This window comes from Pseudopodoces humilis, chromosome 5 (genome assembly GCF_049639895.1).
Source record: "Pseudopodoces humilis isolate 2021_Gansu_Grassland_sample_001 chromosome 5, ASM4963989v1, whole genome shotgun sequence".
Taxonomy (NCBI): Eukaryota; Metazoa; Chordata; class Aves; order Passeriformes; family Paridae; genus Pseudopodoces; species Pseudopodoces humilis.
The window spans coordinates 898,747-914,865 of record NC_142204.1 but is presented as its reverse complement, the minus strand read 5'-3'; the positions used below and the strand labels follow the sequence as shown (position 1 = coordinate 914,865).

At 44.5% G+C, this 16,119-nt stretch overlaps 1 protein-coding gene across 8 annotated transcripts in view; it reads right to left on the bottom strand.

The window, feature by feature from the left end:
- Nucleotides 1–2,320: 2,320 nt before the first annotated feature.
- The window catches only part of ERC1 (ELKS/RAB6-interacting/CAST family member 1), a 274,756-nt gene continuing 260,957 nt past the window's right edge, over nt 2,321–16,119 (bottom strand). For all 8 annotated transcript variants that reach the window (XM_014259338.2, XM_088054896.1, XM_088054899.1 and 5 more), the window contains one exon: nt 2,321–9,076. In XM_014259338.2, coding sequence (XP_014114813.1) covers nt 8,939–9,076 — 138 coding nt within the window. In that variant the 3' untranslated portion in view covers nt 2,321–8,938. The remainder of the gene's footprint in view (nt 9,077–16,119) is intronic.

Genomic DNA, 16,119 nt, shown 5'->3' with positions numbered 1-16,119 from the left:
ACAAGGTGTAGGGCTCTGTTTGTTCAATATGCAAAAAAAGTTGTTTGCACCTAATTTTAGTATATCCACCTACAAAACATTTGGTTTCCCAGGTCATATGCCCTGCTTGAGTTTGAGGGTTTTTAAAGACATTAAAGAAAGAGGAGGTTTCCTATTTTCCTGAGGTTTCTAAGCATCCTGAAGCCCAGTGAGAAGACCTACTTGATGTCTCAAAATGCCACTCTAAAGGTCATTAGTCACATACAGATCATTAGCACAGGCAATTGGCTTTAATTACTGTTTTGGGGTAATCTTTGGGCTGGCTGATGCAGCCCTACAGCCCTACAGCTTCAACCCACATAAGCAAAAGGCATCAGCAGCACAGCAGATCCTGTCAGAAACAAGAGATCCTAAATAGGCAGGAACCACTTCTCCCAGTGGATTGCAGATGTGGTTTCAGCAGTTTCCCTGACTGGTGTGATTTAGAAAAACAGGTTTTCCCAAGTCATCCTGGCTAGGGCACTGCAGAAGAGCCATATTTAATCAGGAGCTGGGCAACACCGAGGCTGTGCACACCTCTATGAACCTATCTGCAAAGGAAAACCTTTCAAATCTGTGTGTGTGCTTAATCCCAGGACTGACCATTTGCTGTTTCCACTGCTGCCTTGCCTGTTCAGTGTCACAGTAGCTGCAGTCAACACAGACAGTTCTGTTTGGATGCCTCGTGTTTTACTGCACAATGCATAAAATGTAACCTGATAACGCACAAAAGGCGTTTGGCATCTTCTCTTTTCAGCACGAACAGTGTTATTGTTCTGGGCCATCCAAAACATGAGTCAGCCTGCGGGGACACGGCCCTGCAACTCACCCAGCAGCAGAGCCAGCGTGGGCTGCAGAGCTCAGCTCAGCTCTCCCTGCAGATGTGCTGCTCTCCCTGCAGATGTGCTGACCCACACCCAGACTCCTGCCCTTTCACTGCTCCTTTGAAAAGGACAGGTCCTTCAGCAGTGGTGTTCGTGCCATTAGCAGGCTGGTGGCTACCCTGCTGTGCAGTAACTGGTTAAATTTATGTGGCATGTGGTTTCATTCAGCTGATCTGGACTGCTGCAGAAGCCAGGCACACCCTGGCCTGACAGGAATCACGAATCCCCTTCTCAGCCAAAGACGCTCAAGTGAACATAAACCAGACTGGGAACCAAGGGGCTGATGGACTCTTCCTTTCAAAGCTCCTGAGACCCTTAATCCCCATGCATCCTTTTTCCACACACTGCTTTATGTGCCTGATTGAAGCCCAAGTGATTGAAATCCAACCAGCAGAGGGGAGGGGAGCGTCCAGGCACTGAGATCAGGATGCCTGTTCCTGTTACGCATGTGGTCACTTGTACTGAAACAACGAGTCAGGACCTCAAGAGCCTCATGAAATGATGAATCGAGGAAAGGCAGAAAGGACAAGGTCAGCAAGAAAGTCGAGAGAAAAACTGGCTGTACAGACAGACAAAAGGAAAAAGAAACGGAGAGAAATTGGTTAGAAAGTGTCCCAGCTTGGGGAGGTCTGTGCCGTCAGGGCTCACGGATAGCTGCGGAGAATCTGGTGGAGTGTGTTTAGCATGGACATTGTTCTACCAGTGGGACCCAGTGTTGCAATGCTATTCTCTTTAGAACAGTCAAAACCAGCAGAAAAATGAGATTTTTATGGTGACATTACTCAGGCAATTTCCCATGTCATCAGAACACGTCTGGAGACTGGACACTGGGTAGAGCCCATTTCCGCCAGCGCTGCAGGGAGCACAGCTCATCCTGTGTCACAAAGTCACGACTCTCCTCTGCTCCTGAGGGACAGGACCCACATCCAGGTTTCACCAGGAACATGTTCAGCAGGACAGCCCTGCTGGCCTTTCCACAGCAAGGCTTTCTGGGCACGTTGCTCTGGAAGATGCGATCCCCACGCTGACTCAACACGGGATGCACATCTGGAATTCAGTCACCCATTAGCAACGTTTAAGTCACTGACTTGGAAAACAGGCAGGAGAGACAAAGGGGACAGCTGACTGCAACAGCAGCTGTTTTATCTCCACTCACCTGATGTGTGAGGGGTACCTGGGACACCCCTGGGATTGCCAGTGCCTCACCTTCACCTTGTAGGCAGCCCCAGCTGTGCCCATCAGCCCTGCCAGGGACGTGGTGCAGTCAAACCCCAGCACGCTCGTCCCCAACAACTGGGACCTCAAGCTTGGTCTCAGGGAACAGCCCTGCAGCCATTCAGCCCTCCTACCTGTCCTCCCACCCTGGGCACGCAGGAGAGGACACCGAACAACACATGCTGAAATCAAAACACGGCACAGAAGTTTTAAATAATTTTATAATTTCCTGATGAACTTAGTCTGTGAATAAAAAAAGAAGAAAAAAAAAAAAAAGAACAAAGTGTTTATATTATCAAGGCAAAGTTGAATATAACACATTTTCTTTGCAATTTCATTATCCTGTCAGTAACATGACTCCAGCAATAAAACACATACAAGTTGAAGGCAGCGTGCGCACTTGCATCACGGACACCAATGTCTCCCGCTGCTGTCATTTCCAAAAGGAATTCAAGTACACTAGATCCCATCCCTAAAGCCTGCCTCCCCCTCCACTAAAGTGCAACACGTCTCTTCCAAAGCAAATGAGAGATCTGTGTGTGTGGAGTGCAGGGAGCCCCCCAGAACCCAACTCCACAGATGATTTGTGCAGCTCTCCTCATTGCCTTGGAAGGAAACGGCAATTTACTGTTTTAGTGGGCTTGGAGCAGCATGTTGGGCTAGCACAGAAGTTATTCCCCTGTTTGTGGTCCCATTGGATTCGTCCTCCTCCAGCATCTGAACAAATAAAGGCATCTTACACAAGAGCCTCCCCAGTTATACTGTCATGAGTGTGTAATGAGGGGCCAAATGCAGCCACCCCTGGGCAGGGAGGACTTGGCCTTGTCTGCAGAGGGCTGGGAAGATGGGGCAGATAAAAGGAACAACGTCTACTTTTAAAATTTGGCTTTGAATTTGGTTTTTAAGGTAACCACATTTTATAACAAATAAGAGTATACATGACCAATGGATCCATTTTTTGCTAGTTTCCAAGTGGAAGAAGCCAATGTTTTGAACAAAAAGCCCTTCCAAAGCACCAAGAGCCTAATGGGAATACCTACTTGAAACCAAATGGACTTGATTTTCAAGATGTGAACCTAGCTTGCAAAATGGGGACAAACAGCATATGGTTAAGTTTGCAAATAAAAATACATCTGCTTACTGAAATTCTTTACCTGTGTTGACAGGTAAAGCCATTTGTCAGGGCTTTTTTGTTAACTTTACATGCCAGTTTAGCCTCATGTTGCTCTTTTCAAGCAATGCAAGTCTTTGGTACAACCAGAGCAGAAAGTGGCTGCCGGTCCTTTCCTGCCCCATAACGCTTGGGTACCAACACCAGAGGCAAGGAAATCCAACCTTGAGAATGAACCTACACACAACTACCTGCACTAGCTGATCTTCACTTGATTGTGTCCCTGCCATAAGGGGTGGGATGGAGAACACAGAACACTTGTCCAACGCTTTTGGCCCATTCACATCTGTGGTTCCCATTTTAGGGGACACCTGGTGTTGATAACTGTCACCAGAAAAGACTGAGTTCCAAAACACTGTTTCATTCTGCCCATTTCTGTCTTACACATGTACAGTATAAACCTGGGAAAGCAGGAATTTATACAGGGTTTGTAACATTTCCTAAGAGGCCAAGCTGCCTTGGACCTCAAAAGCCTGTGAAAGGCAACTGGTTATAATTATAAGCCCACAAATCCTTTTCTGTACAATCCTGAGAGGAGGAGTCATGGCTTTGTTGCTTCTTTACTTGAATTCCTTTTAATGAAATTTATTTTTATATATTTTTTAAAACACATCTTTTTCAGTTCTACTACTATCTTTTTTTTTTTTCAATCCGACAACAGACACACATTGTTGGTAACTGCCCCAGCCTTAGGACCACACAGACAATATCGACAAGCAGAAAACAAAACAGGAGAAAAAAACACCCCTGAAAAAGTCAGGGGAGATACTGATGACAGGGTTACAGCACTCACCACACACACTGGAAAAAGTCAGGATTTCTGAGTTTATGCTTTTGACACTAAAAAGTTTTGAAACAGTTTTTCTCTTTTTTTTTCTTTTTTTCTTTTTTTTTTTTTTTGTTTTAAAAATAGTCAGTGGACACAGCCATTTTGTTCAGAAAGATCTGCTGTTGCATAAGGTTCCTTCCATTTTTTTGTGGAAAAAACAATTAAAAACATCATTGTGTTTAAAAAAACCCCCTGACACTCCTCTTCCTCACCACGTGGATGAAAGGGGTCAGAGAGTTGGCCCCTGGTGCCCCGTGCCCGACCCTCCCACCCCGCTGGGGCAGTGTTGGTTATCCACACTGAGTGTTGGTTATCCACAGCCTTCCACAGCCTCTCCAGGTCCCTCTTCCAGTGCTGGCGTGGAGCTGAGGAGAGGCTTCCTCTCAGTATCAGATGCCTTGATTGTACTTTTCCCTTCAGCACTTCACTGGAGTCATTTGAGGGATGTACATGTTACGTATGGAGTGACAGTTTTGCTTTAAAATGGTATCAGAGCATGACTCTACATCCTTTGTAAAGAGCCCTGCAGTGGCAGTGATTGGCAATTAGTACAGGAGTGGGGACTCAACCCTGTCAACCCTCTTCAGATGTGAAAATTTCCCAACAAATTGAGCCCTAGCAGTAGAACGGGTGGGAATTACAGGGCAAATGAAAAGAGGTGCCCCTTTGGTTCAAAAACCAGGGTTATCTCTGCAAGATCTATGACATTTATGCTCCCTTGTGCAAATTTCAGAGCCCAGAAGTACCAGGAAGTTTTCTAGAGAAGGGATATTCCAGCCGTGCAACGAGAAACAGCGCACGCGGTTCCGCGCGTCACGTCAGACTTTCTGTCCCCAGGACTTGGCAAAAACTGGATACTCCAAAGAGGGTTTGGCATTTTCTGGAGTGAAAGCTGGTTAAAGGCAGTCAAAACGAGAGAGAGTACTTGGAGAAGCTTAGAGCTTCATCTGGGAGCATGCCAGGTAATTCTTCTTCCAATGGCAAACAGTGCTCATGTCCTCACCCTGCAATTCTAGTGTTATGTCCTTTTAGTGTTTTACATGAGGTTGGATTCAGAGGAAAATATGGACTTGGACTGGTGGTTATCATGAACAAGTGTGGTTGCAGTGTCAGCTTTTGCAGTGTACACTGGCTTCAGGCTTCAGTTATTTTTTAGCCCAAACCCTGTCAAAATGACCTTATTAATTTCCTACAAACAGCTCCTAGAGTCCTTACATCTCTCAGCTTCTCTACAAATGAAGAGAAGCTCAGGAGGAAAAAAAGTAGCATCAAAGCAGCTGAAACTTCCACAGCTCCTGGAGCAAATGGAACTTCATTAAACAAGAGAAGAAGGAGCAAATTTCCCTGGGGTCCCTGGGAAGGGCCCCTGATTTCCTAGAGCTGCTGCACTGCAGGACTGCTGTGGTAGGAAACTGCATCTGCCTGGCTGCTGACACTTGGGAATACAATCTTAAAAGAGCAGTGGTGGGTTAGGCAGCTGGATCAGCACTGCAGGGTATGCCACATAAGGCCCTTCTCCCATGTGCCTCATATTCAATTCCATGATGGGTTATGAGAATAAAATTCCTTTGTTGCCTTAAGGCCAGTGGTGTGGCACTCCATACGAGGGAAAAGAAAAAACTTTCAGTGGTCATGTTCAGCACTAAATGGTGGCCAGCAGTACCTCCCAAAGCCCAAAGCTCCTCGAGCTGTTCACCACAGGATCTCTGTTGACACAGGATCAGAGAGATTACCTGAGACAGTTCAATGGAGATCAAGTTGGATCAAGACTGTTCCTGAAGGAGATCTGCTCCCTCCCTGAAAGCGCTTTACAGAGGTCTAAGATCAATCTTTAAGATGGGAAGCCTACAAGACCTAGGAGATAGCAGTGGTTAACGAGAAAATCGCCAGGGCCCAACAATTCAGATGGAAGGAACAGCAGGTGTGTGGCTGGCAGATAAAGGACCAAATGGGCAGCGTGAAAACCAGCCAGGCTTGACGAATCCTCCCTGGGAAGAGGCCGGGAGATGTGTAAACAGCGAGCTTCACAGGGCTGCTGACACACAGATCCTGCACACGCTGCCGTGACAGCACCGGGCCTTCGCCTGGGGCACTTTGAACTACAGAAATGCAGCCACAAGCTGACTTGGAGATGCTGAAGGAGCAGCAGCACTTCCCTGCCGTGTGTGGGCAAGGCAGGAGAGCCAGGGAATTGAAATAACAGCCTGAAGTGATGGCCCCTGGCTCCCATCCCCTCCCCCTGCCTCCAGCAGAAACGCTATCAAGGAACATCTCAGTAAGAGGTTTACAAGCAGGAGTCATTTGAACCATCGATAAGGGAAATTCCACAGCTTCTCACAGAGGAAGGATTGTTTTACAGCAGGGAACCAGGGCAGCTGGAGGTTTGACCATATAAGTTAATGAGAGAGTCAGGAGGGGTGGCGGTGGCCGATGATGCTGGGCTGATGGCTCTGATGCTTTTACAGGCGGCATTAAATTCCTTGAGTGAGTAATTAGGGGTGATGAAGAAAAAGCAAGAGGAAAGATTTCAAAACAACAGCTCCTATCCAAACGTGCTGACTCAAATAATGGGAGCAAAGGGGTGGTTCTGGCATGAGGCACGGCCCAGCAGTGTGTACAGTCACTGTCTGCTGGCCTTCCGGCATTCCCCCCCTTCCACACATTCAGGTTCCCATTACTCTCCTCACAAATGACACACACAAAAAGCTTCAGACACAGGCTGCTATGACAGGAAGAACTAAAGCTAGCTCTCCTCATTTGCAAAGCACTGGCAATTCCAAAGTTGGAAAAGTTGAAAATTGCCTCTTCTTTTGAGACTTCTTCCTAGACACCCTGGCTATGAATGCAGCTCCTTCTGCTGAATTATTACAGTAGAATGAATGGGGATGTGTAAATCAGCTAATTCCCAATAGAGCCTACGTAAGGTTTTAGTTTTTCCCAATTTTCAGTTCTTGTTTGGAAGATCTACAGGGTACATCTTCCCTTACTCAAACTTTTGCTGATCTCCTTTCTGCTGGAAGCCATTGGTCACTTCTAAAGATAAAAACAAGGTGTGGAAGACCTACAGGTGAGCTGTGCCGTGGATCTGAGAGACACAAGAAATGCAGTTTTCTTGAAAGGGCTTGCAACATTTTCCTTAGCTAACAGCTTAGTGATTAAGCCCAATATGTAGTAAGCCACATGGAATTAAACTGCAGGCTCTGAATGGGAGGTTTACTGAGAGGATCCATAATTAGCTAGTGACTAGAAAACCAGGATTTCTTCCAGTGCTGTGTTGACATTTGGTCTCCTTTTGCCTTCCCCTCGCTCTCTGAAGTTAATATGAGCCAGCCAAAGGGAGCAGCTCCTTTAAGGAGCACGTGGGGACGTGTTACAGGGTTCTGTCCTGCAGATGCCCCCAGACACACATAACCACTGGCAGCCAGGAAAAAAACGTGTCTCCCCATTAATGCATAGCCCAAGAATGAACACCCAAGTCCTACTCATAAAATAGGATTTCTGACTTGCTACAATGACAAACTGACCTGGGATTTCAGGTCATGTTACCTGTCAGCAGGAGCTGTAACGAGTGTCGAAGGTGGATGGGAACAGAACTAAGGCCTCTCATACACACAGAAGAATTGCACTGGTTTAAGTAAAGCTGTGATTTTGCACCTATCTACTCAGCTGGGTGCCAACTCCAGCAGAGATGCTCCTCTTCATAAGGGTTATTGCTCTGAACTCAAACTCAATGTAAGCTAAACAAAAATAAATTAAATTATAATTATAGTAAGGACTATGCTACTGATTTACCTAACTTAGCTTTAAAATTCTACTTTTAAGCTAAATGATGCAAATTTCTCATTTACAGAATGCCTAAGACTATTCTGATGACAGCTAGTGTTCACAAAGTTATGGCCTGAAAAACTGGACAAACTATACAAGTTAAAGCTGGGAACTGACCTGTTGACCACACCTGCTCCAAGGGAGAGAGCTCTCTATAAAGTAAGAACTTAGGAGACACAGAACTATGATGAGAAAACTCATCTAAAATCCCCCCAAAAATCAACAGATGAAAACAGTTACCTCAAAAAACCACCTAGCACTTCAGAGTCAGACCAGTGAACAATCAAAACCCAAGTTAAGTAAGCAGAAAGTACCAGTATCCCTACCTTTTCTCCCCAGCTGCTAGATGAAACGACTAACAGGAGCAAGTAGGGAAACTTTCCTCTCCTCACTCTGTTATTTAAGAACATAAGAAGCATTGAGACAGGCAGCAAGACCTGAGCTAGCTGATGCTGGCCAGTCATGAGCCATAATCAGAGCACACTCAGGTTTGGCTTTAGCACTATGAAATTCAGGCTTTCAGCTTTCATGAAAATAAAAAACAGGAAGAAGGAAAGAAGATAAGAAGGAAAAAGCAACGTATTAATGAAAGGTGAGGGCTACTCTTCTGCAACCTCATGGAGAACTAGAGCTGCTTGTGTTCAGTGGATCCCCTCTTCTTTGCTCAGTAGACTCAGAAGAGCTCTGCTTAGCTGTATCCGAAAGTCACAACCAACAAAGTCACTGAGGAACTGGGTTCTAAAGTAGAAAGGCAGTGAGAAGATGAATACAAAAATGGCTGATTAATCATAGACTGGAAGAACCTAGAGAGCATGAAGTTTTTAGAAGGGTTTTTTTTGCCTTTGTTTTCTTTGTCAAAGGTGCACCGGAAGTTTCTATTCCACGTTCTGTCTTTCACATTGCTCTCCACTCCCACGGCTCCGTGGACTGACTGGGCTTGGCTGCTGGTGTGCTGCTCCGTGGACTGGTGGCCGAGGTCAGGAGGACTGGTGGAGGTCAGGAGGACTCCTCCAGGGCGTTGACGACCTGCTCCAGGATGTCGGGGCAGTGATCCGCGATCTGCTGCAGGATGGCGTTGGCGAACTCCTGCAGCTCCGCGTTCTCCCTCTCCCCCTTCTCCAGCTCATCGTGCAGCTGCAAGGACACACAGACACACCATCATCACCACACCTGAGCTTTCAGCTTTCCTGTTTTCCAGATTCTGCACTGCATTAGGATGGAACCCTGAGCTTGACATAAAGTGTCAGCAAGTTCTCCTCACAGCTCGGGCAGACGCGACAATTTCCAGCCCCAGAACCGAGGACACCATTGCAGCTTCAGGCCCAAAATGTTTAAACAACAGTGAACTGAGGGGAGAAATCTTCAGCATAACCTGAAGCTGTAATTGGAGAATAAACCCCAATATGGACATAGACCAAAACTGATCAAAGTGTGAAAACTCCTGACCCAGGGTCCATCCTGGGTGTAGCCACAGCCAGGCTCTTGCACTGCTCAAGGTGATACTTGGAAGGGTTTTTAATAAATACCTCCTTTATTCCTTTAACTCTGTCCAGCCTCTGCTCCAGGGAGCCTCTCAAGGCATCAGCCCCCCTGCTCTGAGATGTGCTTGCTGTGGGACAGCCCTGCCCAGCAGGCTCAGCTACACCAGCACTGTAGGAAGGGAACTAACAGAGGTGACACGTGCTGGGCACTTCCAGCACCCACATCTTCCCTCGGTGACTCCCTCACCTGGAACTGAACGCTCTCCATCCTCTTCATTTCACTTTTTCATTCTACAGGTTTGTCACCTCCTCAGTAAAGACCATGCCCACATGACTTAACTACTCCTGAATACATTGTTCTGTGATAAATGTAAGAAAAACTTCCTCTCTAGAATGTTTTCTGAAGGCAGCCATATCCCAGCAGCAATACAGCAGCTTGCCAGTGTATTGCTTTAAACAGTTTGACTGTTATTCATGAACAACGGCATGTTTCATAGGTCACTGCTTGAGAATTATTCCTGATATGAAATCAATAGGAATGTCACATAATTGTACATAATGCACCCAGAGTTAACCAGAATTCTCTTTTTCCTGAGGGATTATTAATTTTCAGAAACTCTCTTTCCTAACTCAGTCAGAAGATGACTCCACACAATTGCTGTGGAACATACACGATTTTTGTTTACTAACTCTGCATTTCCTGTTGTGTCATTTCGTTCTTCAGATCACTATAACTGGCTCAGAACAGGACCCAGAATTTCAAACTTTGTATTATTCACTCTGTCTACAGTTTATAAACAGTTTCTCCAACAAGTGGTGTCCCAAACCATGTCACACAACATATGCAAACACAGCTTTCAACTTTGAGCCTAATGCCATCGCCAGATTTAGGGGCCCAGAGTCTCAATAAAGAGCAGGAAACATCTGCCTTCAGTAACCTGTTTAGCTGCCCAGCAATTGATAAAGTCCCTGCTGGCCTGTGAAGTGTGCAAAGTCCCGAGGAGAGCTGTAATTGGTGCAAGCATTTTGGGGATTACAGTGCTCACAGTGCTCTAAGGACCTCAGGGGAGAAGGAGAAGCAGCATCCCTTTCTAGGTCAGGTGATATGGACAGACAGACTGGATAAGCTTTCCAGCCCTGCCCTATACTTTATACCAAAAAGCTCTTCTATTTTTAGTGAATAAAGTATATTCCCTATGAATACAAGCATATATGTAGGAGGTATTTACACTTAAAATTCTGAAGCTTATTTCCAGTTTCTTTGTCACTTTGAGCTGCTGTGAGCAACTATCTTATCTTGTTTGAACCTCCTTTTAAATTTTGCATGGTTCTTAAAAATGTAGTGTTATCTGTCAGTCCTGTAACATTTCTTATTCCAAACTGATTAGTATTTTTATTGGAACTCTACTATGTTAATACATGACATGGAAAGGATGTCAAACTGGCATTTTTCGTGCCTGAAGGGATAACTGTTCATCAGGATACAAATTTCTTGATCTGTGTTTTGCACTCCTGTAACACTGCTCAATGCAGGTTTTAAAAAGAGAAAGCTATCAGGCAGTAGCACAGCAGGGATCATTTTACCACTTTAAGAGCACAATGCCGTGGCAAAGGTTAGATTTGTACAATTAAAATTCTAATCAGATACAACAGCATGTCTCTGTTTAGTGATGGTATCAAGCAAAGCACAGCAGATTGCTTCTGCAAGGAACACTGATTAAAAACAAACAGCCTAAGAACGACCATGGAATAAATAAAAATGCTTTTTAAGGAAGTTATGGTGCAGGCTTCTGTAGACAAAAGTGTGAGAAAGGAAATTAAAAGGGCAAGCAAGCTCCCCTGTTCCCTTTCCTAGGCAGGGTAGCATATAGTAAATTATATATATATATATATATAGTAAATTACTGGGGCTCTGCGTGCTGAATGTTGGTTTAATGTGCTCTCATGTGCTCTGCTCCCACTGGCTGCTGTAGTCACAGAACAGCCAGAGGAACCCGAGAGGGGCTCCTGCCAAGAATCACAATGCAAAGGCAACCTGATCCTGCTCTGTGGAGTGACATGAGCTGGGAAAGAGAGGGAGGGGAGCACTCTGGGCTCTGGGGGAGAAGGGGGGCCCAGCAGTGACCCACAGTGGCTCAGGAGCAGCAGGGTGTGGGTGGTGCTCAGCCTGGCAGAGGCACTGGCAGGAACCTCCAGCGCATGGAAAAGCCCAGGAAAGCTGCAGTCAGCAAGCAGGATGGAGAGGCTCAGAACAAGCAGGCAGGAGTGGTGCTGGATGTTAAAAGCCAAGGGATTGGGATTCAGGGAATGCCTGTGGGGCTGGGGCTGTGAGCCTGGTGAGATGCCAGGTCCAGCAGCCCGCCAGCCACCCAGAATGGTGCGTTCCTGGGAATGCTCTGAGCCCTGAACTCAGAGACTGGGCTGCCTTGTGCCCTCCTGGGCCAGCACAAGGATTGCTCCTGCCATCCCCCAGAAGGATGGGAGGCTGGAGAGGTGGGAGAGAGCAAGAAACAGGAGAAACAGCCAATGTTATCATTCTCCTCCTCTTGTCTGGCACCTGCGAGGGTCCTGGGCTCTCGGTCCACAGGAGGAGAACCAGGAGAGGGCAGTGTTAGCAGGGAAAGCAGAGGTCCTGCACCAGCACCACCTGCCCAGCCAGCATCCTTCTTCCCAGCCTTCCAGCCAAATCCTCCAGGTGAAGCTTCAGGAAAGGAAAAAGCAACTAAAATAATGAAATAGAAAAGCACCTGCAAGAGACTGAACTTCAAAACTGAAGGAGGGTTGGTGGGCAAGGGAGAATCCTGAAGGATGTTGTCTTTAGTGGGGCCACACTGCAACATCAGTGAAGTGTCAGTTTCTTGCTCTACTGGTCAGCATTTATGTATTTATAAGATGTCTTATAAAATCAAGATAAGCCCAACAGAATAATTTCATGCCAAAGGCAATAAATCAAGTGCAACCAAACAAAAGTAACCAACTTAACCAGAGGAAGAAAATATTTCCAAGTAAAGAGTTTTTGACCATCAAGAGCCCAAAAGGAGATGGCTCTGAATGCTAAAGGCCAGCAACAATACTTGACAAATCAGCACAGACAGAAAGCCCACACAGCTGGCTGGCAGATGTCTGTGGTGAAACATCTTTGGAAAAATAGCAAAGATAGCCTTGAGTTGAGTTTGCTAGCTCCACAACAGCTAGGTTTAATAATGTGATTCCTACTGCAGCAAAGACATCTTAATTGACTCTGTGGCTGGTGGCAGCATTTCTACATCAGGGATATCATCTCCACTGATGTCACTGCTCTCACAGCAGCACGCCAGGCCTCCTTCAGCCCAGGGAACAGCCACTTCCCAGTGCCATAACTGGATTCACCTGCGTGTTTGGAAGTCCAAATTCCTCTAAAAGTATTAATATCAGTTCTGGTTTCCTAGATTTTTTTCTTGTGAATGCAAGCTGACATGTTGTTATCTTCCCTATGCCATTTTTCTAAGAAAATAAAGAAATGTAAACAATCCTTTTTATTTTTTTTTTTTTCTTTTTGGCATTTCCAGTTGAGGATATGAGGAGATTCACATACTTGCCTCATAGAAATGACCAAAAATGAGAAGGCAAAGCCAGATATGTTCTTTGTCCAGTTGATAACAAGTTAAGAATAGACAGCTCAGAAAGAAAAGGACAGCAAAGATTCCAGAGGTGCTTCATAGTATTTATCTTTGGACAGAAGAACAGAAATGGCTTTCAGCATCTCAGGGGAAAGAAAGCTTGCAGATAATCTGCAATAGCTTCAGACACTTTTCAGCACTGCTGCCTTCCTTCCTGGGTTTAGAGCAAGCCATGATAGGAATAATTTTCCATTTACAGTTAAAGTCCATCACTGAAAAAAAAAATAAATCCCTAACAATTCACCATGAATTTAGCTTCTCTGCTCCAAGATATTTCAGAACTCATTTAAAGATTAGCAGATATTCAGAGTTGCATGAAGATAACTTCACAGTTAAGAAAAGAGGATGCTAAGGTTTTATAGGTACACTGGGGGAACTCTGCTGCTGCTCTGCAGAACCTTTCTGGCCTCTGCTTTTGCCATAATGCAAAGAAGGCAAAATTAAATTAAAAATTGAGATTCTTTAAAACTTATTTATACTCCCCAGTGTGATTTTTACCTCATTAACAATTCCACAGAAACACTGATGACAAAAGGCAAACATGGATAAATTGGTATCTCATCCTGGGCTATGGACAGTAAACCTGAATTGAGAATATGGAGAGCTTGTACAGCAGCACAAGAAGTGAGTTAGTGGAGAACTTCTATAAAGATACAACATCAAGATATAGAATTATGTTCCTCCAAAGTTCAAGTGTTTCTGGATCAGGTTATGGTTAGTTTGAAAAATACACTTAGAGCTTAAAGTAACACAGGTAAGCATCAGTAAGAAATTTCACTGATTTAATCTAAATCTTTGTTTTGTCTCAAGTTAAACTTCACTGTAGCTCAGGTAAATTTTGCATCTACCCAGAGAAACCAGTGTAAATATGTGTGTTTGATACAGGGAGAGCTAATTACATATAAACCTTTATTTCTGAACTATATACCTATAAAAGAGCCAAAAGAAAGGGTTATGAGTATGGAAATCCAGTCTGACAAATTTCAAAAACAAAAAAAAAGAAACATTTTTAATGCCAACCCTTTAATATTTCTGCCCTATCTGGAAATTTGGGGTTTATATCTTTCAAAAGATTTAAAAAACATGCATTTGAAAAACAGAAGTAAGATTTCAAATGAAACAGTTTTGTCTTTTTAAATAATATTCACAATGCTATAACATTGCCCATTTTTATTTGTGCATGGAATTACTAATTTTAATCAGAATCTATAATAGCCATTAACATTAACTATTAACATTAACATTAACTATTCCTAACTTGAAAAGAGATAGAGAGCCAAGCAGAATCCACAGCTCAGCATCAGGAGATGCTGCAGAAAGCTTTCACAAGGACCACAGGGTATGAGCAAGGCCTGGAGTAACAGAACTTGCTGCTAAGAGTAAAACATGAGGAGAGGTGAGCTGCCCTGGAGAAAACCAGGGAACAGCTCGGGGTTGGAGCTCCTGCTTGCAGGGACTGCTTCAAGTGACACCACTCTCATTTTCTGACACCCCCCACACACACAAAACGCTCAATGGTGTCCTGAAATCAGTGGTTTTCCCTTTATATCTCATTTCAAGTTAGGAATTGTTAATGTTCCTGATTGATAGGGTGTAATTTAATTAATATTAGCAATTTCATGGACAAATAAAAATGAATTATATTACGGCATTATGGACATGGCTAACTTACAGAGAATGTTTGTGATTTTAACCAGTATTTAAGAGCTATGGCACTGTTCTCATCCTCACCCAAACCATAATATATATGTTTTATATTACATAGAAAAGTTTAAAATGCTTTAAAATGTAACAATTTTAGAGAGTTCCCATATCCATTGCTTTCTCAACCAAACTCAGGAAACAGACTTGCACATGAAGAAGGATATAAATTGTTGCAATTATTACTTCTAATTTCTAACAGAGACCAGAAGTGGACTGTTTAACTTTAAAATACATTATGCATTCCCATAAGATTACAAATTAAAAATAAATGACATAAATCAAGTGGGGGAAGATAACAAGTTAATAGAAGAGCAGTCAGAGATGGAAGACAAGGGTAAACTCTGAAGTAACAGAGTAATTTAGGATGACTAAATGCAAATCATAGCAGAGTAATTTCTTTACAGAAACTAAGAAAGCTGAGTAATTCCTCATAGATGACACAGAAGAACACAAGCAGAATCTGAGCAGAGAAGTACCCAGGATGTTTATAAAATGGCTATTCGTAATTTAGAGTAAAGTTTATCCCACTTGCAATATTGCGTGTAAAACAAATCAAAATACCTGTTGAATATTTTCAGAGTTTAGCAATCGAATATGCAGTTTTAAAATGAAATTTGACAGCTACAGATACAAGGTTTGGTGTCCTTTTGCACAAAAAGCTTACATTGCTCTGTGGAGACCGAAATGTGAATTAAGTGCAAGGTAAATGTTGCTCCTTGGACCAGAGCCACGAGTATTGAGCTGACACAGCAGGCTGTGAAGTGACATTATCACCTTTCTCCCTCCTGAGCTCCAGGCAGCCCAGCAGAACCAGCATTCCTGATTCCTTGGGAGAGGATTAGTGAGCAGGAATCCCTAGCAGGTCTGTGCTTTGGCTGAAGCTGGTGCACAGGGAGAGGGAAGAAAACCTTCCTGCACAGTGAAAGCTCTTGGATGATCACAGAGATTTTCCACAAGTGCCTCTCTCTGTAACTCACAGCAGGTGACTTCTGAGAGAGCCTCTGATGGAAATGCACCTGCCCAGGTGTCCAGGACTGCTGCTGCTGCCCAGGTCACGGTGCAAACCTTCCAGAAACACCTCTGGGGAAGGAGGGAGTGTGCAGGGAACAAACCTGGGGGCCAGCAGAACCCCCAGCAGCCTGAGGAAGCCAGGATGTGCTGGACATGGCTGCAAAGAGCCTCTGATGGCAGGGAGCCAGGGGGAAAAATGCCTCCTACTCCTAGGGTTAAGGAAGTTATTTTAATTGTGTAACTCTTCTGTTAGAAGAAATAGTTTTTCCAAATATCAGTGCAGGACCTATTGAAAATAAGGAATTCTCTGTAACACAAGGTT